General features: G+C 39.5%; 1 protein-coding gene across 5 annotated transcripts in view; it reads left to right on the top strand.

Moving 5' to 3' along the window:
* Positions 1 to 26,884, top strand: part of ahcyl2b (adenosylhomocysteinase like 2b) — a 60,715-nt gene that overhangs the window by 24,824 nt on the left and 9,007 nt on the right. Inside the window, exons 1-13 of one of the 5 annotated variants that reach the window (XM_088072519.1) lie at positions 3,302 to 3,385; positions 10,228 to 10,339; positions 19,472 to 19,615; positions 20,608 to 20,708; positions 21,047 to 21,149; positions 21,251 to 21,345; positions 21,811 to 21,917; positions 22,586 to 22,702; positions 22,864 to 22,927; positions 23,356 to 23,444; positions 23,534 to 23,604; positions 24,970 to 25,064; positions 26,409 to 26,507. In XM_088072519.1, coding sequence (XP_087928645.1) covers positions 3,317 to 3,385; positions 10,228 to 10,339; positions 19,472 to 19,615; positions 20,608 to 20,708; positions 21,047 to 21,149; positions 21,251 to 21,345; positions 21,811 to 21,917; positions 22,586 to 22,702; positions 22,864 to 22,927; positions 23,356 to 23,444; positions 23,534 to 23,604; positions 24,970 to 25,064; positions 26,409 to 26,507 — 1,266 coding nt within the window. In that variant the 5' untranslated portion in view covers positions 3,302 to 3,316. Of the gene's footprint in view, positions 1 to 3,301; positions 3,386 to 8,147; positions 8,305 to 10,227; positions 10,340 to 19,471; positions 19,616 to 20,607; positions 20,709 to 21,046; positions 21,150 to 21,250; positions 21,346 to 21,810; positions 21,918 to 22,585; positions 22,703 to 22,863; positions 22,928 to 23,355; positions 23,445 to 23,533; positions 23,605 to 24,969; positions 25,065 to 26,408; positions 26,508 to 26,884 lie in introns of those variants that run through there. The other 4 variants (XM_042511384.2, XM_088072520.1, XM_088072518.1 and 1 more) reach the window with 4 other exon arrangements.

Below are 26,884 nucleotides of genomic sequence, written 5' to 3' on the forward strand. Positions count from 1 at the left end.
AGTACATTACCGCTTCACAAGAGCTTTCCAGCAGCAACCTCCTCTGCGTGATTCTCAGTGTGCTGCTTTCTGTTCCTCCCTGAAGGTTTCCCAGCTCTGTAAACATGGCAATCTGTGAACAAGCGACACAGTTACTGTCTCCCAGGAGACTGTAGGATGGTAGAATATTCATGTAGGGTAATGATTAAGTTTCATTTTAAATAGGCTGATAAGTTCATCCAATGTAAATGCAGTATTATGAGATAAGCATTATTTTTCTGAGAAGCCTTCTTGTATCAAGTGTCATAGCTGACTGCTAAAATGTTCCCCCTTTTGAATTTGTAATTGTGATACCCGCTAAAGAAAGAAACATGAATGAAATCAATAGAGTTTGTTGCAATGTTCGATGTATTCATCATAGTCAGCATAGACAGCAAGTAGGGCAGGGCAATATGTCTATTGAATCAACATTTTGAAATGGGAGTTGATTTTGTTTTAAATTGAGGATATCGTAATATTAGGGCTGCCCCTTGACAGATTCAGATCAACAGTCACGGACCCTCAGTTGACTGACAAAGCTTAAAGTCAAGCAGTCTTTTTTTCAGTGCTGTGTACTTCTGCGGGCATTCTGGACCCCAGATTTCACTGCGGAGTGAGTGCTCTTGACTGTCCCTACTCTTTGGTACAGAGAGTGGGGGACATGCAGGCAGCCGCACAGAGGAGGAGAGACCACCTGCTTAGATGTGGTGAATTTACAGCTCACAGCAACTTGATACAACACAGTCTCTGGCTTTTGTTTGATATCTAGTGTTGGCAAAAAATGTTGCACATTTAAGACCCGTCATTAGTGCATTTAGCTAGTTTACTATATTATATGAATGTCACTGTCACACTGATAGTCCTATCACTGAAATAGCCCAATCAAACTTTAAAACTTTGTATGGAAAAAAAACAGTTGTCGAATATTTGTATTGAACAGCCTTATCTGATTTGATAATTATGGGTCAGGTACAGTCCTAGAAATATCATTAGTAACTGCATTTCACATCCAGTGGTCCATAGAACAAATGTACTAGTGTTTCCTTTTACTCCGCCTCTCAACCGCTCAGTCTAAGGTTCATTCATGGGTATGAGAGTAGGAAAATAACTCCGGACGTAATGATTAAATAAAGGATTTAATTGTTTATACTGAAGGGTTGATGCACCAAAGAAAATAAGTTATCCATTGATTTACAGATGTCTTTTTCACAATTTAAGTCTATGGGAAAAAAGTCTTTTTCGGGCCCAATGGCATCACATGACAGACCCGGAAGTTGTAATTTCACGGCTGGTCACTCTGTCAAATTGGCTTCAAAGCCCAGCTCTGTTTCTGGGGGTTGGCTTTACTCACACAGGCTCAAGACAATTGCACAAACAAATGTAAATAGTGACATGTTTCCATGTGCGGGGGGTTGAGCGTGGACTCTCGGACCCAGCTGACCAATCCAGGGGTCCAGTGTTGGGTTTCTGCAGGGGTCTTCATCCCATGACCCCATTGTGTTTGATTAGGATCGAGTTCCCTCTGACACAGGTTTGGAAACATACAGATGATGAATCTCTTTTGGTATGGATCGACTCAAAAAAAGAAGCTGTGTAAGCACAGGAAAATCACATACAGTGATGATATATATGAATGCATTTCTATATTTATGGAATCAGTCAGTCAATCACTTTATTTTAAGCCACCAAAATATTCATGCTCCCTGAAGAAACTTCATAGAGGGATATTTCACATGGAACATGTATGGACGCCCTGCAGACACCACAGCTGTGAAGACATTGTTGTATGTCTTCAGCATCGCATAACCAGCTTGTAGTTACAGCTGAGTACACACACATGCAGCGTAGTCTTGAAACCAATTTCAACATCGAGATGAAGCCTTCTTAATATGTAAAACATTTGGCTGAAAGCATGTTTTACACAGGAACGAGCTTGTTGTTCTCCAGCAGGAATTCTAATGGGAGCAGAAACAAAGAAAGGATAGAATGATGATTAGTGCGCATATACTAGTTGCAGCCCTAAAGAGGATAAGAGGGAATGAGTTACTAAAATCTAATTGCCCTACCCTGAGTCCATGGCGATGTTTTCAAACTGCTTTTTTTTTTTACCTGTGCATCACTGTCGAGGAGTGATTTTGCTACGAAGGGGTGCACTTGGTCTGTAACTTGGTGTTTGAGTAGGTGGTGCATGTCAAGTGGCGTCCACATCAATGTTAGGACCCAAGGATTCTCAGCAGAACATTACATTGTAGCGAGGTGATTAATATTATTTACTTAACCTGTCAGTGGTTTTAATGTTGTGGCTGATTGGTATAAATTTGCTCTAACCTGGGACCACTCACTGGTTAGCATTAAAGTGACACTCTGTTACTTGCCTTTGCAGGTGTTTTTGTATGTCTGTATAGGCATGTTGCAGATTTTGCTAGGAAAAGAGTATGAGTCCTCATTCAACCCTCCCTGGTTAAACACAAACCAAAGAAATGTGTGTGATTTCGGGCATCTGTGCACTTAGTTACTGAATGTGTAATGATAGAGCAGGCTCATCAATCGTCAAACTCAAGCTCAGTTATCTTTGGCCTGATAACTTGAATTCATGATATCAGAGGTTCTGTTTGACTTTCACAGCTGATGTTCGGCCAAACCTCAAACTAATCTTCCAAGGTTTTAGACAGCCTCTGGATTTCATTTTGCTTGCAAAGACTTGGAAACATTTTAGCAAAACATTATTTTTTTCCTCTTGGAGTCATGCCAGAGGCTTATTGAGTGCAGCTGAAATGCAGAGGGGGCTCAGCATTTTGCACTTCACATGTGTATTGTTCTTGTTTGGAAAACTCTTGAGAGTGATTTAACCAAGCTGCTGTGTGGAAGACAAAAGAGAATTACATGGATCCCCTGTTAAGGACAGATAACCTTAGCGACCAAATCCGAGCTTTTAGCCTGACATTGGCCTGCAGCCGTTTGTTCTTGTTGATTTCTCACCTTGCAATATTTGCATCTTTATATAAAGGCAAAAGTAGATTTGTAATCTTCTTGCAAAAGGCTGCGTGGCACCTCTTTGTCATATAAGATTCAAATTTCAAACACAAACACAGATCGTACCTGTAACCAAATCCACCCACATTGCATTGTTTACGTTACCGCGTCTGTAGTTAATATTTTGTTTTGTCTGCCTCTAAGTTAAGGTACAGTGTTGAGAGAAGCAGAAAGAACTTTCTCGTGTTGTATGATTTTCACTGAAGCGTCTGCATCCCTGTGAATTCTGAACTGGAGTTTGTGATTGAATTTGGTTTGAAAGTAAATGAGGCGTGTGTGTAACCTGATGGGTCTCAAGACGATGGAGAGGAGCAGAGAATCTGAGCACATCGAGGTAATGCTGAGTGTTTGTGGTGCTCAGGGCATCAATACTGGAGGCAGATACAGATATCTTAATATGCAATATGTGTGGCTAATGGTTTTCAGTTTTATGCTTTGTTTGTTTTACCAATAGATACCCAAATTTGTGTGAAGGAGTACGTTGATCTGTCAGACTTCCTGTTTGTTCCTCTACTATTAGATGTTGCTCACATAGGGAAACATATTAAAGGGTTGATTATCTGACATTATTATGTGGTTTGGTAACTTTTTACTTTGCAGGCACCCATATGTGTAGGCTAGTAAATGAAGAGATCATGAATGGCTATATAAGATTAACAAAAAGAGCAATGCAATACTTTTGCTTTGCTTTCATAATTCACGAGCACACAAAAGGAATGTCCACCAGAGCTGTTCCCCATTAAATGAATGCTCATATCTCTGCCATAAGTACCATCTCTAATGCCTTTTTTTGTGTAAATTTGGCAATACATCCAACCGGTCTAGTGAGCCTGCCACTGAGATGATTGTTCCTGAGATGAATTCTTATAATTTGTGCAGAAATTCTTCGGTTGTGCAAACCAGCTATTGCATCAGCTACTCAGGTGGCTGGTCTCAGACAATCTTGCAGGTAAAGACGCTGGATGTGGAGGTCATGAGCTGGTGTAGTTACATGTGGTCTGCGGTTTTGAAGCTTGTTGATATAGTGCCAGATTCACAGAAATGACATTTGAGACGGCTTATGGAAGCAAAATGAACATTGAGTATCTTGTTATGCCCCACCTGTCAGGACGATTATGGATGATTATGGACTGTTTTGGCAAAGTGCTCACTAGCATGGCATTAATTAACTTAATGAACAAAATCTGAGAGAATTAAGCCTTCTGTGTGCACAAAAGGACTATTGGATCTTTTATTTTAACTAATGGAAAATGGGAGCAAAACTAAAAGTGCTGCTCTTATATTTTGATCAGTGAAGGACAACACAGTGGTAACAATATAAAATATGTCTTCATAGGAGAATTTACAATTAGTGACAAACTGCACTTTTGTAAACCTTATATCTGTGTACAACTACAATAATATCTGATGATTTTAAGCTGCCAGTTCATCAGGATGAGCTGCTTCTGCTCTAAATGGCTGTGATGAAACTGTGCAGTATCATATCTCATCACATTAGCTGCTACAGTACATCTGTGCCTGTTTGTTTTCCTTGTCTCTTCCCCCAGAGGGGGTTTGTGTTGTTTCATCAGGCCCGGCCCAGACCCATGCCCTGCGCCGCACATCTCATGGCGCTCAGCTAGGTTGTTGACTGTTTTTCGGGGGGGCAGAAGAGAGAAGAGTTCATGCTTGTCATGGCAGGAGCCAAGACTTAGATCAAGCATTTTATGGTGATGGATATCACAGTATAGGCTCATAAGTTGGATAAGCAGATGGAACACAAAGTGTTTGAGTGCGTGTCTGTGATCTCTGAGGTCAGATATACATTTCCTCTTGCATGAGTGGCACTCTAAGGGCTTCTCGTTGGAATTTAAAGATATGAATTATTACTTTAAGCTGAAGTGCAGACCTTTTGTCTCCCCCCTCTGGCAGTGTCAGATATTACGTAAACACTGTTGATGAGTGCTTATGATGAGCTCGCCACATCACCCCCATTGCCCCCAGGAGCACTCTTTTTTAACATAATCCCTCCTCTATACGCCAGTTTTCTTCTTTTTTTTCTGGAGCATCCATTTCAGAAACTTTTCTTGGATGCCTCTCAGGATTTTCTGCCATAGCTTTCACCATATTCCTAGTTGCTATTTCGTTGCTATTAGGGTTGGATACCAATCACATTTCAGCCAGTACTGGGGAGTCTGCAGAGTCTGTGTATTTATACTTTCAATGAAAACACAGTAAAAGGGAAGGGACGATAGGGTAGATTCTAATTTTTGTTTTTAGCACTTCTTAAGAGTGCTAGTGTGTGGCAAAAGAGCATCGTATTTGAAACAGATTTGTAATAGTTGCTTAGCAACATTAGGAACTATTATCTGTGCTGTGCACATGTATTTGTATAGGACTACTAGCCTCAAAAACAAGTGTGAACATGCTGTCCAAGTCATCCTTGCCAACCATCACAGTCCAGCTCAGTGGGATTGCAAACAACTGGCTTCACTGTCAGTATCCCACATCCCCTCTGGATTCTGCTTACTACTGTTGTTTTGCACCAGTAGAAAACCAGGGTTTTGCAATTCTTTCTCTTAGTTCCCTACATTCCAGCTTAATTGTGGTATTGAGTTAACATTCATTATTCACATGTCATTAGGTCCCCAATCAGTCACCATCCATAATGTAAAAGAGTGCAGTGCGAGGTTAAAAAGGCTGAGAGGAGGTTTAAAGATCGAAAATGTCACAATGGTGGAAAAAGGATGCAGGAAGGAGAGTGACAGATACAAGTATTGTTTGCATTCTGCAGCTGATTTGACAAAAAAAAGAGATTGTTTGTTCAGCCCAAAATATGCTTCTTGTCTGCCACAGTATTCGCTTCAGTGTTTTCAATGTAAAGCAAGAGATGAAAGAAAACCAAACCCAGCTCTGTTGTAAATATTAGGAGGCTTGCGGTTGTCACAGTGACATTTCTGCACCCAGCTGCTCTTTAAATTTTAGACAGATTGAATGAAATTCACATAATGACCTTTTCAGAATAGTAGCCAGTGTTTTGGAAAATGAGCTTTTTATGTGTTGCCGAGTCATGTAGACCTATTCAGTGTACTGGTACGGGAGCAGAGTGTTGCTGTCTCCGTAAGCTGTCCTCAGTGGCTTTCTTACGTAACACATAATGAGTCTCTCTGGGAGGCCCTGTCCCATCAGGTTACTATGAAGTCATGATTGTAATGTTAGCTCAGGTCATCCAGATTTGATTAATAACACGTGTCTACTGATTATCTTTTATTTTGAAAATCATAAAAGCATGTGACCGCTCTAAAATGCAGCACACTTCATTGATAGATACTGAGAGACATGAGCAGGTTATTAAGCTGCATGAACAGCTGACCAGCATTCGGCTGGCGGGTTTTATTAAGTGGCTGTGGATGAGAACATCAGCTCATTCACTACCTTGAAATAAATTAAGCTCTATAGAATAGAGATTTCTGACAAGACTGTATGTCCTGTTATAAGTGATGGGATCTTGAATAGTAGCAGAGAATTTCACCTTTTGTTCTTGCTTCTTTTTAAAATGTAATTTTTATAATTTTGGAGATTTTGTGTCACTTGCCAAGGCCCAGCTACAGAATATAACAGGATTCCTGCAGATCCTAAAAGTTTTTAAAAAGAATCGAGTTTGTCATTAAAAAAAATAAGGATGTAATTAGTTTTAAAATGTCTCAAATCAGTCTTTCAAAAGTCTTTAAACCCCGGTATACACTGCGATTTTGGGGAGTCCTAGACTAAAGATGAAACAGTGGTCCTATGTAGCATGAGAGAGGTTCAAGAATGGCAGTTAGTTATGGTCGCAAAGTTGGTGTCTTTTCCCCAGCCACAACCGCGACCACATTCTCCTCCTCCTCCTCCTCTTCTTCAGATTTTTTCAACTCGCATAAATGCCACTAAAGCAAGGGCCAGATTCATGTTTGTTTTCATTTTTCTCTTACCACTACAGCAGCACAGATAGATGATGCACGCTGACAAAGTTTTGTATTTGTAGCCATATGTCGTAACCTGCGATTCAGGCGTTGTTATCTTAGAGTCTGCATGCATCAAACCTGACGTCATACCCAAGTTTATTAGATCCATGTAGCACATTGTAGCTTGCACTAAATTTACAAGATTGCTAAAAGTGCGCTGTCTGTAGGAGGCTTTAAGCCCTAGGAACTCTGTATTATTATGTGTTATTATGCATAAATTTGCATGTAAAATGTGCACAGTAGCACTTTGAGAGAGGCCCCAAAGAGTGTGAGCAAAAAGCAAACCCCTGTGTCACTTTCCCTGGCAGTACCCCCTGTTCTGAGCCCTGAGCTAACCTGTGATAATCTTGTCCTAAAAAACATAATCCCCTGTATCCCCTGCTCCTGAGCTCCCAAAATGACCCTCAACCCTTTTGCTGCAACTCTGAGCTCCTAAACCCCCTCATCTAACCTCCATCCGATAAACCTGAAGAGACCAATAGCCCTATTATGGTCTGGTATAGGGGTCAGGGTTATTAGCACCTTCAGCTGCACTCCAAAATGAGTTTTGTCCTGCAGTAGGAAAGGAAGGCAGGAAACTGCCTTTCCAAAGAGCATCCATTTTTTCTTCAATATGCTTTAGCTACCTGTTTGTTTGTTTTTTAGGTTTATTGCTCCCTTTTGCACATCATTGTTTGCTTAATTAGTGTTTTGGGGTGTTATGTTTTGTATCACTGGCAAGAACCCAGAGAGTTTTTGGATAGAAAGTTGTTTTAAATAACAAGTTTGGTTTTTTTTGTGCCACAATTTGAGATACGTAGTAATTCCATAGAGTCTCACCCTAGATTTTGAGCAATAAATTTTCAGTTTTAAATCACTTTTTCTGTACCAAGTCCTAAAATTACACATCGTAACCATCTTGGGTCAGCAGGGGCCCCAATCTCTTGAACAATCAACAATTAAACAAGAATACAGAGGAGGAGAGAGGGAGAGAGGGAGGGATGAAATGAAAGGAAGGGGAAACAATTCATTGTATTGTGTTTGCTGGCACATGGTCGGACCAGTTTGGGCTGGATTGCAGGAGAGCGGAGGTTAAAAAGAGGCAGAGGGAGAAGAGGTAGCCTTTAAAAATGATCAGACCTTGAGAGACGAGGTCCCCCTTATTGCACAAGGGCCTTGAATCAGACACGCGTCATATTGAAAACTTATTTGCACACACAATACATTACTGTATGTGGCAATGCTGAAGAAGAAAAAGAATGGGGAAAGCAGTGAGCCCTGTGTGAAAAAGGTAAGAAGACAGGACAGAAGGGAAGGAGAGGATGGATTAGTGTGACTTTACAGTGGGTTGGAGTGAGGTGATGCCCTGACATTAGTTTATGGAGAATATTGGGTTTTGGATGAAGAAGTCAATAGCAAACAGTCAGCTGATATTGGAAGTGAAAAGTGCGTAAATAGTACATTTGTTTGCAATGGCTTTTAACAATTTCAGTATCAGAAAAATGTTTCCTGGCTTGTCTCTATATGATGGTTGATACAGAGTTGTTGTCTGAGAGCTGTAATGTTTCATTATAGACTCTTCCATAACTGTTTGGAAAGGCGTCCACTCTGCTATAAAGCCATGAGTCACTAAATTGCAAGATCACTGGACTGAGAGAAAAAGCAAGATACAGAAATGCGAAAAAGGTCTATTTTACCTTTGATGATTTCATATGTCGTTGTTAACACCTCTGGTTACGTGGACTCAATGTTCTTTGTTATTGGACAAGCAGCAGTGCCATGTCATGTCATGTCATTTGCTGATTGTCTGGCACATTCAATTAACTTTTTTTCTGCGCCTACTATTGTATTTTTTGTCTGCCACTCAGAAAATTTATGTTATCACCAACTGTCTTTTGATTGTCTAATTTCGCCTTTTTGCTTTTATGTTTCATTTTTATTGTGAAGCATTTTGAACTGCATCTTTTGTATGAAAAGTGCTCTAAATATTAAGTCTATTATTAAGGAGAAAAAGTCTGCTATTGCTCCCAGCATGGCATTTATGTTATGATAACAGGTATATTGTTATTGACCCCCGGTAACAGACAGTGGTGCTTGGATTGATATCTATACAATTGTATAACAGTCAAAGGGGCTTTTTTCTGTATTATACTTGCATACTTTCTTCTCCACTGCTGAGTGAGTGAATGAAAACACCCACACATACACACACAGAGCTTCGTTGTATCTGACATTCATACGCACACAAAATGTGTCTGAATGTCAAAAATCTTGTCGACTCTCTCTGATAAAAAGAGTGAAAATATTTGCTTGTTTTGTGCTCAAGGACGTTCTTTTTCGACAAGGAGAACGATGGTGAAAACTGAACGAGGAACGGCACTGACTCATTCTGCTGCTTTTATCCAATCTTTAGAGCTTTTCTCCACCTCCGTCAGAGGACCGCGGCATTGGCAAAGTCTTTCACTTGCCAATACATTTCTTGACTCTGATTTGTGGGCGTCATTCAGCAACTTTTCTCCTTCAGAGAGGAAAAAAACACCAAAAATATCATGTTGTTTTCATGCTGCACTACACATATTCCCACTAGCATGTTTTGTTCTTGTCGTGTGGTTTTATGGCAGGAATAAGTCAGCTATTCAAACTGCTAATATTATCAGTTCATCAATTATGATGCACAAAGCTGTTGGCTCTTTAATAATGGAAAGATTAACAAAGCGATAGAAACATGGTCAGTCTGTGGCCACAGTTAATCTCCAAACCCCATCCACTTATTTTAACAGGGTGAACTGTTGGACCTTGTGTCAGCTCTGTGGCCTTGTCACCGGTTGATAATAGCCCCATTGTCGCCGTTATCTATTTCAAAGTCAGAGTGAACTCAAAGCTGGTCTCCTTTCTCAGAGATGTCCATGGATTTTGATCTGTCTCTTCCTTTAATATCGGCCTTTTTTTAATCATATCTCTGCAAATATTTTGTTTATAGCAAAGCTGTCCTTACATAAACCCAACATAACATTATTACATACGCAACTCGTGTCTCCTTAATGTTTGGCTTTCAAATTCCAAGTGTCATCATAACCCTGGTTAATGTATTACTTGTGTGTGGTCATTCCAAGTGAGCAATATGTGCCCACTTGTTCATTAGATCTACATTAATGCACTTGTAAAATCTGTATTGATTTCTGATCTCTACCCCCTCTCGTTCTCTGCCCACCAGCAGATCCAGTTTGCAGACCAGAAACAGGAGTTCAACAAGCGTCCCTCCAAGATCGGCCGGCGCTCCCTGTCCCGCTCCATCTCCCAGTCCTCCACAGACAGCTACAGCTCAGGTAAACCCATGCAAACACTCTCTCTTCCTGTTACTCAATCTCAATAGCCCACTTATCAGACAGGCCTATGAATATGACCTGTTTCCATTACGCTTTTTACGACACCCAAGATACAGAAAGTGTTTGACCTGGAAGAACAGCAGGCTGACAGTGTTTGTTTTCTTTGCTTGATTGTACTTTCAGCCCTGCTTTCTCTTCGAGCAGAGGATAATATTGTGTGGAGTAGTGGGTGTCAACCTTTTAAAACGATGACAAATTCAATAGTCCTACTACAAAAATGAGCCATAGATGTCATTAATAAGGCTGGTTACTATAATCACACTATGGAACTGTTTTTAACATCCAAATGCATGAAATGTATTGATTTGGTATATTATAAAATAATGCAAATGATGTTCAGAGCAAAAACAAAGTCACTAAATTTTTGTCAGTACAGGAGAGCTAATATGATTTGAGAGGTTTTTGCAAGTTTACCATATCAAAAACTGAACAAGATATTAAAAGATGTGTTTCTGTTGTTGGGGTTAAAGTGTGGAACAGTGCTGGTATACATTAAAAAATGGGTTACTCATTTTTGGTTTTCAAAAGAATGATTTAAGATATTTTATTTGAGGGTTACGAGTCTGAATGATTTATTGTTATTTTTGGAGGGTTGCTTTATTTACTAAGACTGTAGGACAAGCATATAGTATAAGCTTTTGCTTCTGCCTGAGCCTTTTCAGTCACTACATAATACAATACACACATACGCACCGAGCTCAGCTGCCATATAACATGGACAATTATTGCCATACCATGGCATTGATATTGTTTGTAAAGCACAGCCCAATTCATATGTTATACATCACATAGATGCAGATGCTGTTGTGTAACATGTCATGCCCATCATACCTCCTTTGATTCCACAATGCCAGCATGCTATTTGGTTGTGTGAAAAAAAGCAAAGCCAGTGTAATGAAGGGTCTTAGTTTCGACATGTGATGCAGGATCACTGTGTAAAACAGGCTCCTGTCTGTCCGGCTGTCATTCTCACAGCCTGTCACTGCAGTACATGTGAAACTGGGGGCTCTGTGTTAGAGGATTAGCTGCTGGTGGTCTGCTGGTGGTCTGCTGGAGATGTAGAGAGAGGGGGGAGGGGGGTGCAAAATATTCGTTGTAGTTGAAACTGAATTGAGTGTATTTATCACTATAGTGCTGGGAGATGTAAATGTTTGTTAAATCTGCACAAAAACTGATGTGTAAAAGTCACAGATTGTGGTTTTACAGGGAGGGGATCTTGGCATTGAGGTTGCCAGGCGGCAGGAAATAAGAACAGGAAATAAGTGTACTGTGTTTCTTAAATGTCAAACTTTTCTTCAAAATAAACAAAGACCAGTGAGAAGTTGCAGCTTCAGTGTTAAAAAATACAGCATCAAAGTGAGAGACCACAGTCTGATAGGAATAATCCTGTTTTCCTTTTCCGACCCTCCCTGCTCACTGCCAGTCTCCTCTTGTCATCGCCACTCAAAGAGCGTTCAAACTTGAAGCCTCTTAAGCAGTATATAAATATTTCCAAAAAGGCTTTTAGAGTTCCCGCTGTGTGTCAGGGTTATTCACAGGCCACAGATCTTCCTGCAACACCATTAAAATGATGAATTAATCTGCATAGCTTGGACATCATTGCCTCTAGTTGCAGAATATGATGGACAAACAGATGGACGGCAGATGGACAAATGGACTTTCAGTCAGTATTAGTGGTCAGGTCAGGGGTGCTAAATAGTGAGTATTCAGTAGTCTTTCTGAGAAAGGATGAAACATTTTGGCCCTGTGACTTCCCAACAGCACATTTGCAGGCCGCCACATGTTTCTGTATGCAAGTGTCACCTTGCCAGCAGAGACATGTGGCTTTGTTTCCGTCTTCCAGAAAACAAAAAATCAGGCTAAAATAGTGTTAAATTTTGGTTTTAAATCAAAAAACTTTATCCAAAATTGCTCACATATAGGGTTTTTCCATAGTAGGTGAGGTATTAATGCTAAGTTGTTTACCTTGATGCTGTGTAGGAGGGTTTGCTGGTTCCAAACCACAGTGAGAGACTGTCACCTGCAGCCCTTTCCACTTCACTGTGCCTGTTACTGTTTTCCTTTCTGCAATATTTAAAACTGACCTAATGACCAAGTGGTGCATAATATGTCCATATCTTTGACTTTTACCAAAAGAGCTTCCTCTTTAGTCCTGAGCTCAGACACACTTGAGTTGAGCTGCTGAAGACGTAGCTAAGGTGAGGAGAGAGTCATGTATTGGCCCTGTTTCCAAGCAGCAGCGCAGCAGCACAGCGTGACAGCCTCCTGCTGTGAAGCAGTAGAATAAACCAGGGGTATAAACCACGATGACTGAGGTAGCATTTTACCCACTGGCAACTTTGGGCAACTATTTTCATTATAAAAATAAAGATTTTAAGCACGTCTGCATTACCATGTTCCCAAAAGGCAACAGGACACAAAATACTCAAAAACAGAAAACCATCTCTGAGCTGTTTGGTCCACTTTAATCGAACAATGTTAGGTTTCTTTGGATAGTCCGGTATGTTTGAAGTAGTGTGAAAGCTCATTTGAACTCAGGTCCGCATGAAAACAGGGGTCTTGATTAGCTTCCAAGTAAACCCTGGTGTGGTAAAATAATAATAATAATAATAATAATAATAATAATAATAACAATGCAGTAATAATATATCCATCCACTGATCATGAAATCTCTCCACGGTCTCATAATTGATCCTGATAAAGGCCTGTGCTACGGGCATGCACAGCAGCACGGGCGAGCTTTTATGGCATCATATCAGCTCAGTGGTCAAAGTGGATTTAGAAAAACATTTTCAGCTACTTTTGTTCTTTTTTTGATATTCACATTTAATGTAAATTATGTAGATTCCGTGACAGGTAGTCTTCAAGAGTCAGCGCCACAGTCTGACCCACTTGAATTTTATATATTTTTATATATTATATTATATATATTTAATTTAAATCTTAAATTTAACTTTGTATTCACGTTCCAGCTCTAAGATCAAAATTGGCTCACTTGCAATTCTCCTGTAACCCACATCTTGTGCTCTCCATTCTTTCTCCTCACTCTTCTTGTCTTTGCCCCTCTTGGCTCTCATTCACCTCCCTCCTGCAACCGCATCAGGAATCATTAAATCTCTGTACCTCCCAAGAACCTTCCTCTCCAGCCCGCGGCTGTCAGATCATGACTGATATCATGATCTGGATTTTGTTCCTAGATATTGAGATAGTGATGAGAGCACAGTCTGCATTTGTTTAACTCTGTGATTTGACAAGCTGTTTTTTTGCCCATAGTGTCGGATTCTTAACTTAACATCTTAACTCTTAACAGCAGCAGTTGTAATTGAGTGAAATATGTCAGTGCTGCCAATGTTGAGTTTTTTGGGGTTTTTTTAGAAACTGTGCAGCCCTATTATCTCCCCTTTCGGACTGTCTGTTTTATGCTTGTTCTTTTTTTCTCCCCTCTCTCTGCGGACTCCCTGTCTTCTCCCATTATTCCCTCAGCAGAGTGCCTCTTATTTCTCTGATGGTTCCCACAGTGCACAGACACGCTGAACTCACCAGTGGTACTTTTCCCAAGGCCACTTTGGTATAGATTTACTTTAATAAGGGTTCCTCTGAAGGGGGTGGTCTACGTCTATAAAAGCACAGCAGATACATTCATGAATCACCTTACAACAAGTTTAACAACATGTCAGCGTGTTAGGGGGACGTATGAGAAAAATAAGAAATATACATATATTTTGGGTTTATTGTTGTAGTGAAAAGGCACTTTTATGTAGTCCAAAGAGTTGTAGATTTAGTTGACCAAAATTAAATTTAATTTCCATTACATTTAGAGGGGATCTCCACCAATTTTATCCATCAAGGCCAGTTTACAGGTCTTAGGAGGTGCTACTGCATTTGAAAATGTTGTATAAGGTCTTTTGTGGCTCCAGGGTGAGCTGCACAAACTCTGATGAATTTCCTGTATGGATGTTACATGAGTCAGTGTCTATTGGGTCAAAAGACTCTAAGTCTGAGAATGAAGCAAATGAAAAAGGCTGCATTAGCTGTGAAAAGCACAACATGCATGACTTGAACTGTCAGTGGTCAAGGAGGTAGGAATTTTGATAAACAGAAGAATGCAGGATATAAAAATGACAACATCTGGTAAGGCTGCATCACATATTGCATAAAAGAAGTGGATGTCGCCTCTGGGTCTCAGCAATGAAGACAATATGAAATTGCCTTAAACCTGCATTCTTTCTAATGGCCAGCCGGGGGTGACCACTGGTTGCAAAAACAAGTCTGATTGTATAAAAGTCTACAAGAAAATGACCCTCTGACTAAAATGAACAGTAAAATATGTTTTCAGTCAGATCCACCCCTCACCTCTCCACAGCTCCATCCTCTTATCTAAATATCGTCACTTGGGTGTCACCAATGGGTGACATCTAGAGGTGTAGTGACCTCTTAATCTAGATCAATATCGTTCTGGATCAGTGTATCGATTCTATGACCAATAGTCCAATATATGTAGTGCAAAGTGAAATCATTGATACCTACTGTCCTCCTCAAGATATGTCTTTATTTTGACATTTTCATCAGGCGCATGATGGCAAACAGCTGAGAGAATGACAATGAGGGAATTTGCTAATACTAACTCACATTGATCTCCTGATAGAATCAAATCCAAATCGTGTTGTGGCAGGCTTTGTGATTTCAGCAAATAGCGTGTCATTGTTCAAAGAATTGATTTAATATATTGTCATGATTTACACCCCTAGTGACGCCACATCGACTTCTTTGAAATGTCAGTGTGCTGCACTGATTTTTATCCTTTTTTCAAACTATTCATAGAGAGTTCCGCATTGTTAAAGGAGTGCGATGCTAAATCATTGGAGAACTCTTTTAAAGGGGTACTTGGCCAATTTTCAACCAGCTCTGTGCCAACCAAAACCCACCGAGTGATGCAAACACGTCATGACTTAACACCGTTCATCTGCGCACACAGCCCACAGTGCAGTGACACAGAGCTGGGTCAAAAGTATTCTTAAACGCACAACAGATTTTTTTGCCTTATATTAAAAGTCCTGTATCTGTAACAGCAGTCTTTTCACTGGCTTATACTTTAAAAACTGAGAGCAAGTATCAGTTTTTTATGAAATAAGTTCTATGTGTTCTCCTTTCTCGCTCTTGGAGGTGTCTCAAATCATTCCGTGTGAATGTAGAAGACTTTTTCCTCATCGGCACACTGTCCTTGGCTTTGTCCCAGAGTTTTTTTTTTTTTTTTCTCAAGTATCAGTACATTCACCCTCATGACCCCTAAGATCTCGTCGGCTCACACTCTCCCCCACCCTTTCTTCCTGTCAGTACGGATGGGAGATTTCAAAAGAAAATGGTAGACTCATGGATTATTACCTTTTTTTTTTTCAAAAAGCCTTTCCCCTCCTGGCACAGCACAGGATGTTCTTAAACTTCAGTATTGTTACAGTGCTGGCGAGGAACCCAGCGTTATCTGGTGCTGGTCCACGGTCATTTTGAAAGGGGTGGTAGGAGTGATGTTGGCAATGTGTACCTGCGTTACACAAGAGGGACCGCACCTGTGTAGTGAGTCAGCCTGAAGCGCAGGAACCACACAGCGCTGGTGCCAGACATGGAGGCATCTCATTACTAAGTCTGCCGCTGTATACCGTGGGCACTACTGTTTATGTCTCCCAGAGGTGCTCTGATACCTCTCTGTGACATGTTTCTTTTTATATGAACAAGTGTTAAAAGACATTTGTACACTGTTTACTTTTTTACCGCAGTTTTATATTGGAAGGAGGCTGGAACTCTTGCAGACAGCTTTATAATCAATTAGGCTCGGTGCTGTGCTGAATCTGCGGCCTACCAAAGTCAAATTGCAGGCTTGGGGAAAATACAGGCTTCATTCACAGAGAAAATACCAAAGGCACATTGTGTTTGTTCTGCACTTTGAAACCTCAAAGCTCTGGATTGCCTCGTTGTCCAAAGGTGCATACAAATAAGTTAATCTTGCCTCAGTCAAAGTTGTTTACATAAAACATAAGACAAGATATAAAAGAAACATAAAAACATATACATGAATAGGATTTAAAAAGATGAAAGCAAACTAAACCAAAGATTAAAATTAAATACAATAGAATAAGACAGATTAAAAAATAGAATAAGAAATGTAGTGCAAGATATTAAACAAAATTTACAAAATTTAAGCCAGCAAGAAAATAAATCATAATTTATAAAGCACATTTAATTCCAGGTGGAAGCACAATGTGCTGCAGTAAGTGTGAGCTACATGTTGCAGGCACACAAAAAGCTGTCAACTGAACATAAAAGAGAATCAAATACATAAAAAAAAAAGATAGAAACTCAAGAACAACAAGAGATAAAAAGACATATGAGTCAGAACTGATTCAAAAAATATATGTTAAAATTAAATAAAGTAAATACAAAAATAAGACAATTAAGAGAATAATACATATGAATTAAATGAAGAACTAAAAATAGAACAAAACGTAAAGTAAAAACACATCTAAGTTGAAACCAATGAAAGAAATAAAATTTAATCAAATAAAATAGAAAATAGTCAAAACTTGATCAAATAAAGTGGCAAATAGGACATTTTGAAGCCCTGATTTAAATAACCTGAGAGTTGGAACAAATTTTCTGTGAGTTTGTTCCAGATATGTCTTGTATACAAACTGAATGCTGCTTCCCCATATTTAGTTCTGACACTGGGGACACTAAACAGACTTGTCCAAGACAACCCAAGTGGTTTGGACGGTTCATACCAGAGCAGCAGATTAGACTTGTATTTTGTCCCATTTAGAGATTTTATGAACCAACATTCAATTCTTTGACACACAGAGAGCCAGTGTAAAGATCTGAGAACTGAGGCTACGTGATGCGTTCTCCTGGTCTTAGTGAGGACTTTCAGTGTCCCAGCAGGAGAAATAAGAGGCACATTGGGGGTATTAGAAGTTGGGCAAGGACCCTGTCTGTCCTCAGTATCATTTGTCTTCTGTTTGGACTGAACTGAACTGCCAGACAGATTTACTCTGTGTTAAATTGAGATGCGACAGTGCAGCTTAGCGGCATCCATTAACATCACATCCAGTTCCTTAATCTCTCATCTTCGATGTCAGAGGGGACATGAGTTGAGGAGGGGACACTTGTCTTTGTTGTCCTTTTTATTAGCAAGGTTGATGCTACAGAATCTTGGTTGGGGTTGGAGGCGGATGATGAGGCAATGACCGGGGGTTGTATTTAATGCCAGCGCTTTCGTTTTATCTGCGAATCCCAAATGGGGTGAGGCAGTGGAGAGGGGGAAGTGAAGGGAGGAGGATTTAGGAGACTGATCCATAAGCTGGTTGTCAACATGCTGACATTGAGGCTGTGATGTTTTGTCTTTGTGGTGCTGAGGCGGCTGTGCGTCAGGGTGCGTCATCTTGGGCCTGGCCGGTGGGTGTTGCAGACTGGCCCAAAAATGGGTCAGTACTTTAACCGCCCTGAAAAAGATACCTGCATCCCCAGAACAGATTGAAGTGATATGTTATTGATCTCTTTCAGACTGCAGGTTTAGCTGAGCCATGTGTTAAGTCCTAAAAGTCTACTGAACCTGTTGATCCCTCTGCTGTCTGTTGGCAGTGGTCCACTTTCAAAAACAAAAATAGAAAAACAAACTTTGCTTCTAGTTTGTCCAGACAGTTAAAGGGTGATATTTTCGACCTATTTTCGGTGTTTGTTTGTTTTCGGTGACCTGTTTGTGTGTCTAAGTGACTTATGGCAACTGTAGTTTTTGAAATTTGGCCATTGTTGAGCAAAAGCTCTTCAGCCAGCAGCAAAGAAACAGGCTGCAATGTATCCTCTCGGGACATGTTTGCACCATCAGTTTACATCAACGAAAGGTGCTTGTTTTTGCCACTCCCATATTCAGTTTATTAGACCAGAAACGGCCCCAAAATCACAATCACCAGCTCCACCAGACTCCATTTAAATAAACAGTAAGTTTAGAGTGTATAGAGCAGCATATTTTCACAACTAACAGTGAACATTAATTGTTTATTTTAACCAAACCAGAAGTTTTGTAGGTTTTTTTGTGTTGACTTGAATAGTGGGGTTTTACGATAAAGAAATTACTTTATTCAGACAGAGTTTTTTGGGTTTAGCAATGACAATTTAGTCTGTTTCTTGTTAAACAAAAACGATCTTACTCCTGAACAAAAATGTCTATCTCTGTAGGCATAAGTTGTCAGACACATTTAGTCGATGTAAATTCACAGTGCAGACTGCCCCGAGTGGTTACATTGCAGCCTGTTTCGCTCAAGACTGGACCAATTTCCAAAATTATTGTTCCTATTAGTCACGTAGACAAAATAAAAACATGGGAAAAGAGGGTCCAGGTTGAAAAATACGGACATACCCTTTAAAGAGTTCAATAAAATCCTGATCTAGCACTGCTGAGTCTTTAGTCTGTCAGATCAAACTCTTCATAACACTCCACGTACAAACTTATCTGTAGACGTATACACCTGTTTCATGGAGATTTATTCAGGGCTCAAACCTGTTTTCATGTTGCAATGTCGAGGTTTTCAGTGTGAACAGCCAAAAGCAGGCACAAACACAAATCATAGTCAGAGTGCCATGAAGGGCAGCAGACTTCTCCATTGCTTTTATCATTGTTTCAAGTACGAGCAATCTTCTATACCCATTTATAACAGTCTGTGCTCCTCAGATTCTGATAACGGAGAGGCACAGTGCAGCAGGGTGCAGTTCTGTCAGTAGTCCAGTTTGGGTTGTGTAAAAATAATAGTACATAAAGGGTTGTAAAAGGGAGTTCAGAATACTTAATTGCAAACTAGACTTCTCATAAATTATCCTTCAAATTATTTAATTGTTGTAGGAAATCTTCTTAAATGTGTTTTTGTTTGAGATTATTTGAGAAAAAAGTCATATTAAAAGAATTTTGTGAATAACGCAGTTCTGGAAGGGGTTACTTTGATTCCAACAAGAATTTTCTGTCAATACTGTACCTTCTACGTGTTTGAAATACTGACAATACTGCCGTCTTTGTGTGTGTTTCTTTTTTAGCTGCGTCATACACAGACAGCTCTGACGATGAGACATCTCCTCGAGACAAACAGCAGAAGAACTCCAAGGGCAACGGAGACTTCTGCATCAAAAACATCAAACAGGCCGACTTTGGACGCAGAGAGATCGAGATCGCAGAGCAAGGTAAATCAAACAACAGTCACATCTCACCTAAAAGAGGCTTAATGCTAATGGCTACAAGAGTGGCATTTAATTACTCAACACTCAATTTTTATGGTTTTTGTAAAAGTGTTAAAAAAGACAGAAAATATAGTACTAAACAAATAAACAAAAAGGACACAAAAAGATCCAGATTGCCGTGTCTCAAAAACACATACATCCTTGTGACATATTCAGTGGTTCAGTCTTTTATCTTGTCTTTGACATATAAAAATCGTCCATTTCTCCCATTTCTCTCGACAGTGCTCCTCTTAAACTCTTATCCTGTGGGTTAACAGTTCCATATCATATATTTAATTCACAAAAAGGATTTTCAGTAGATATCTGTCCCAGTACCTCCTGTCATATTACCAAAATCCAGAACTTTACATGATCGAGGTATATCGTAGCCAAGGATTTTGATAAGTACCATATGAACGTTTATCCAAAACGGTCCAATTTAAGGTCAAAGCAAAAAAAAATGGGTATGATCCACATTCACTACCCCACATTTTCTCCAACATGGTTGTGCTATAGACAATTATCTGCTCTAAAGTTGAGGTGTAAAAAAGAAATCGGATTATATTCTTCCAAGTAAGCTCTCTGCAAGTACTTGACAATGTCATTTAAATGTATCTCTTTGACATTAATGTCCCCTGCCACTACAAGTGAGAAGAACATTTAAGAACCAACATGTAAACACACATCATTCACATCATCCACTAATGACCTCACAGAACATACAGAGAGACTCAGCTGAACCCTGCAGGCTACGCAAACACACACACACACACACACACACACACACACACACACACACACACACACACACACACAAACACCCTTAGCATCAGTAACTCCTTCAGCTGGATGAGACGATGGCTTAGCAATGAAGAATTAGCAGGATTAAATGATGGGAATTCCTTAACCATCCAGCTGATTATCCACTTATGTGTCGGTTTGTGCGTCTCTTTCAGAGATGCCAGCCCTGATGGCTCTGAGGAAGCGAGCCCAGGGGGAGAAACCCCTCGCCGGTGCCAAGGTGGTGGGCTGCACCCACATCACTGCCCAGACTGCTGTGAGTAGAAATGCGAAACACACACTGTCACAGCCCAAACAAAACCCTCAGCAGCTACACACAAAAAGGTCCAATTTTGACCCTCTAGCTGCTTGTAGATCAGAGTAGATTGTGGCGCATATTTACATATAAATTTGATTTGTTTTTTAATTGTATGTGTTTGTACCTCTTTTTATTGATTATTTCTGTTTAATTATTCATTTTTATTTTCCTTAGAATTACTTATGTATATTTAGTTATGTCAATTTTAATCATTTTCATCATTATTTTATTTAGTTATTATAAAAGGTTCAATAAAATACTAATGGAAGAAAAACTTCAACCCCTCTGCTCCTCAGGTGCTGATGGAGACTCTGTCAGCTTTGGGTGCTCAGTGCAGATGGGCGGCCTGCAACATCTACTCCACCCAGAATGAAGTGGCAGCTGCACTGGCAGAGGGAGGTGAGACTGGGACTCCAGTGTGTGACACCTGCCACTTTGCTTCTCCCCTGTCTTTCACTTCTTAAAATATTCATATTAAACACTTCCTGTCTTCTTTCTAGGTTTCAGTGTGTTTGCATGGAAGGGTGAGTCAGAGGACGACTTCTGGTGGTGCATCGATCGCTGTGTCAACGTGGAAGGATGGCAACCCAACATGGTAGCGCACCTACATTCTAAATAAAGCTGACTTCTCTCATCTTTTCGTTTTATTTGCAGCCAGCAGCCCCTGTCAGTGCTGCTGCTATTTTTAGCAGACAGCTCGATCTTTTTAAATACAGTGAGGCTATTTTTAAACTGGGTAGACTTACATGAAGGATATACTTAAATAAAATGTGTATTTTTTTCATCCAGAACATTTACAGGGCTGAACTGCAGAAATAAGTTATGCATTTTTTTTCTTAGACTTGGAAAAAATAAACTTGAGGTTAAACTAATTTTCCTCTTTTGAATGTTTAAGAAAAAACACAAAATTAAAAATATTTTTAAAAATGTGGAAATAATCTGTAACTTTGAGGGTCAATCCCATGTATTATGAAGGTTCTTTCTTTCATTGGCTGTCTTTTGCTTTCATTCTCACCATTTTTTCATATTTTTCCTCTCTCTGTCTCTCCAATTGTGTCAGATCTTGGATGATGGTGGCGACCTGACTCACTGGATCTATAAAAAGTACCCCAACATGTTCAAGAAGATCAAGGGCATCGTCGAGGAGAGTGTCACCGGTGTGCACAGGTGGGACTTAAAACATGCACACATCCTTTCTTGCCTTCATCGTTGCTTGCAGATAAAACATTACATGGCTGCAGGTAAAACCAGTTCTTTGTATTGAAAATGCGACATAATAAAAGTAAAAGTCAGTTTTTTACAGAAACTCAAACATGAACACACAGAGGTACAGTTTGCTTTTAGCTCACAGTTTCTGCAGTTTCTGGTGTGTTGACATCGCCATCTAGTGGTAAAAATATTACACTATTAACAGCTCATTAACTACACAATTGAAGCACCTCTGTGTATATCTTTGTTTTATGTTTTTATTTTTGCACAAAATACACAACATGTTAAAGATTAAAAATAATACGCAACCCAGTGTGCGTATTTGAAGCCTCCACCTAAAAATAAAGTTAATTTTACAATGTTATAGTATACAAAAATTAGCATACATAAAGAATATGATAACATGTAAGTGATGGAAAAGAGAAGAGAAATGTAAAGTGGCATATATATTTATTTATTTTTGATGAATAAATAAATACATAATTACAAAACTTTGTCTTAAAATGTAACCCTTAAAATGTAATGAGTGGTTATTGAAACTGCATTGTCAACACTCAGTATAAAAATGATGTATGAAAGCATAACTTGAGTTTTTCCACCTTCTCGTTAAATTTATGTGTTTGTAGGTTGTACCAGCTGTCCAAGGCAGGAAAGCTCTGTGTCCCAGCCATGAACGTCAACGACTCAGTGACCAAGCAGAAGTTTGACAACCTCTACTGCTGCAGGGAGTCCATCTTAGACGGGTATGAAACAGTCTCTGCTTTTAACCTCATTAATGATATTAAAAACGAGCATGTTTGTTGTTTAAGCATGTAGCATTGCAGGACAATTACATCCACCTCGTCTCTGCTCAGTCTGAATAAATATTAGGCTGTCGGGGAAATAATTGTGCCTCTGTCCTCAGCTTGAAGAGGACCACTGATGTCATGTTTGGAGGCAAACAGGTGGTGGTGTGTGGATACGGAGAGGTGAGGCTGACATTTTCACACAGGCTCTTATGAAATGCTTGTTCACTGAGAGAGTCTGTCTCCTGACTCGTCTTCAACTGACTTAAATTGGTATAGAACCGGTCGCTAGAAAGTTTGTACACGTAACTGGAACAGAGGCTTGCTGCTGTTGACAGCTTCTGTCAGAGCGTCTTGTGAGAAGGTGTTCGGTATTAAAGACTAACACGGCGCACGGTTTGCTTTTCTATTCCTCGTCCATATATAGAAATGCTCAAATAAGCAGATAAATCCTCATAGCACATGTAGCTCGTTTTTATGGCAGCTGCTGAGATGGAGAGTGTTTTAAAACTAGTAAAACAAGCAGGAAAGTGACAGCTAAAAGAGTGTGGATAAATGACTGAAACCTGCTGTTATGCCGTATGATAACACCCTGAGTCTGTCATCCTCAGGTGGGAAAAGGCTGCTGTGCTGCGCTCAAAGCTATGGGCTCCATTGTCTACGTCACAGAGATCGACCCAATCTGTGCCTTGCAGGCCTGGTGAGACTCCACTTTCTCAGCTTCTCATGTCCCACTGCTGGTGTTAAACACCAGTCTTATGCTCTTGATTGTTTTTCTCTTAATTACAGCATGGACGGCTTCAGGCTGGTGAAGCTGAATGAAGTCATCAGACAAGTGGACATCGTCATCACCTGCACAGGTCTGTTCAGCCGCTTTCTCTCTCTTTATATTTCTCTCAGCCTCTTTTGACTGGTGAAGTTTAAAATGCATAAGGAACATAGAGTTCTGTCAGTGTTCGTTCGGGATAACTGGGCAGATATTCGGCAATGTCATCTGAGTCCAACAGCCACTAATCAAGTTCTGAGCTCAGCAGCGAGGGAGTTGTCCTGAACACTTAATTGGAGCAGAGAATTACTTGTTTCTCTGCTTCATTACCTAATGCTGCTGGCAGGCCTGAAGCAGAGGGCTCTCCTCAGGGCGACTGCAAATGAAAAGAAACGACAATAGGAGGATAATAAGGTAGACGGAGGCACATGACGTGCGTGGAAGGTTTTCCCAATTAACTTACAAAGTGTTGTAAAATAAATAAAACAGGACTAGCATTGGCTTTAATAAGGTCACGTACTGGAAGCTACATTAAGGTCGACTCATTAGAGCCCTCGAAGCAAAATTCACAAAGCTTTGTGGGTTCCTGGTGAATTAATAATGCTGCTGCAGTGAAGTACGGGCAAAATAAGTCTTCAGTTGGTTTAAAAAATCATGAAAACCTGCAGTGAAATCACACTTTAAATTGTTAATATCCTTTGCAGCTAAATTCAAGTCATGTTAAAGCAAAAATGGAATTTTTCCTTTTCATATTCATTTTGTGAAAGATTCCCTGTGCAGACAAGTGGAGCACTTAAACTTATTCACAGATTCAGACTTAAATATGCTAAATGGTGAGATAAAAAGTAACTAAAATCTAATTTTACAGTGTCTCTACGGTGTCTCTTTAAAAAGTCTTAAATTCAATTATGTAAATATTAGGGCTTAAAAATCATAAAATAGTCTTACATTTGAATTTGTGAGGTCTTAAATGCAACAAATATTTTACCTAATTCAATTTATCCATCTTTTAATTTGTTTTTGTCATTAGTGAAGCTCTTCTGCAGGTTACTAATGTGAATGATGTTAGAAATCTTTAAACCTACCACAGAATCTTACCTACATAATTTTATACTTTACCTTTTGGATAAATATAAATTAACAGACTCACTCCAATAACCATATTACTGAAAAAAACTTTCTAACACATATTTATTTTATACTCAACTTCAATGATTGAATAAAAAAAAGAGCATTGATTTTTTTTTTGTTAAAAATCACTTTGAAAAAGTGCAGACAAACCTGCAGACACACTGAAAATTAAAGTTTTAACCTTACAGAGACATTTGACAAAACTCCAAGTACCCTCTACTCTTTTTGTGTTTATCTTTTTGTCTATTTCACATTTGTTAAAATCTCTTTCCGTTTCTTCATGTGTCCTCATCTGTCTTTCTCTAAATCATCTCTCTCCATCCACCAGGCAATAAGAACGTGGTGGTGAGAGAGAACCTCGACCGCATGAAGAACGGCTGCATCGTCTGCAACATGGGACACTCCAACACTGAGATCGATGTGGTCAGTCATCAGCTTGTATTAACGTGTAAAGTAACAAAAAATGACAGTAAATATCAAATCAAGAGACATGATAGAAAATCAAAACATAATCAAGAATCAGCAATACAGACACCAAAGTACGACAATTCTTGATAACATGTGACAGCATGTTGAATGTCCTCCTGTCAGCTTAGCTTTCAGTAGCAGGGCTGCTTTAGTAGAATTCCCCAAGCCAATAAACAACAACAACAAGTCTAAAACAAAGTTAAACCGTTAAAACTATTAACATATGCAATTAAATTTTGTGCCATTATATAAATGCTTGGTAAGATCTTGGATTTTCAAGTTTTGTCTATTGTCCTTATACATTAAAATATAAAGAAAATAAAAGTGCAGAGAAGAGTTACATGAATCCCAGGTCTGAAAGTCACATGAGGAAATGTTAAGAAGATAAGAGTTACGAACTCTAGCATACAGGAGACACAGAGAAGACATGATTGAGGTTTATAAGCTTGTTCAGAGTATATGGTATTGCAGCTGGACCTGTCATCCACCTTTTGAACATTAGGTTAAATTAAAGAGGGAACTTATAAAAATGATTCCTACTTAAGTATTTCTCTGAAAAGAGACAAAAAAAAATTTCACACAAGAATGAGCTTCTAGTGGATCTCGTGCATGTTTCCGTTAACTCTTTTAAAAATAGATTTGATGAAATCTGGTCAACAGATGAGATTTTGTTTTATAATGCAACCTATCCATATTTTTTTGGGTTTGTCTATCCATCCCATTTTTGTGAATGCGATGTCTTATGAATGCATGCTTCAAATGTAGCACAAATATTAACTTGGACTCAAGAATTAACTCATTACAATTTCACATGGATGCAAACTGTAAGTCGTGGAGCCATAAAACCACAAGGCATTAATTCTAGTTTTAAAGCTGATTCATGATTCTTTGTAAAATTTTAATGTTAAACATGTATATTGTAATTGTTTCGCTGTGTGGTTTGTTAAAATATACAGGTCAAAGATAAAGGTCATGGCACAGGGATTGTTTTCTTATGACCATAACAAAAGTAAGACAGAGTCAATGGGGAAAAAATATGAGAGGAAATTATCTTTATTTGTTATTTATTTATTTATTTCTTGAGAAGACAGCCATCCCAGGAAGTAGTTCAGACACTAGAGGAAGTTGTGACTTTTTTAAAGTACTTTAGTCCTGGAAAAGACCAAACACACAATGAGTCAACTTCTGGCCTGTGGATGGTAGATGAGGTACCGCTCAGCACCAACACAAATAATAAGTGGAGAAAAAAATACAATCAAAACCAAAGAAATGTCTCATGATGTTGTTGTCATTCTGCAGGCAAGCCTGCGCACTCCTGAACTGACCTGGGAGAGAGTGCGCTCTCAGGTGGACCACGTCATCTGGCCTGACGGCAAGAGGATAGTGCTGCTGGCTGAGGTACACACACACACTAAATCACACACACACTCTTACCCAGAAAGAACATCAGTAGAGGAAGTAGTTGAATCTTGAGACTTTTATTTAGTTATACAAAAATGATGAGACTCAAATTTGTCAACAAATTAAGCTGTAGAAAATGTACGAGGGATCATGCAGACACACTCGCACACACAACCCTGCATATGCACATTGCAGGTTAAGGCTGTGTGTGTGTGTGTGTGTGCGTGTGTGCGTGCGTGCGTGTGTGTGTGTGCGTGCGTGCTACAAACTGTGACAGAATGAGAGCAGTCTGTCAGGGCCAGCCAGACAGACAGACAGCCCGCCGATGCCTCTGTCTCTGTTTGATCTCCTGCAGGTTTGAACCACATCAGTAG

This window comes from Plectropomus leopardus, chromosome 22 (assembly GCF_026936395.1).
Source record: "Plectropomus leopardus strain MGB_pleo_1.0 chromosome 22, ASM2693639v1, whole genome shotgun sequence".
In the NCBI taxonomy this organism is placed as follows: domain Eukaryota; kingdom Metazoa; phylum Chordata; class Actinopteri; order Perciformes; family Serranidae; genus Plectropomus; species Plectropomus leopardus.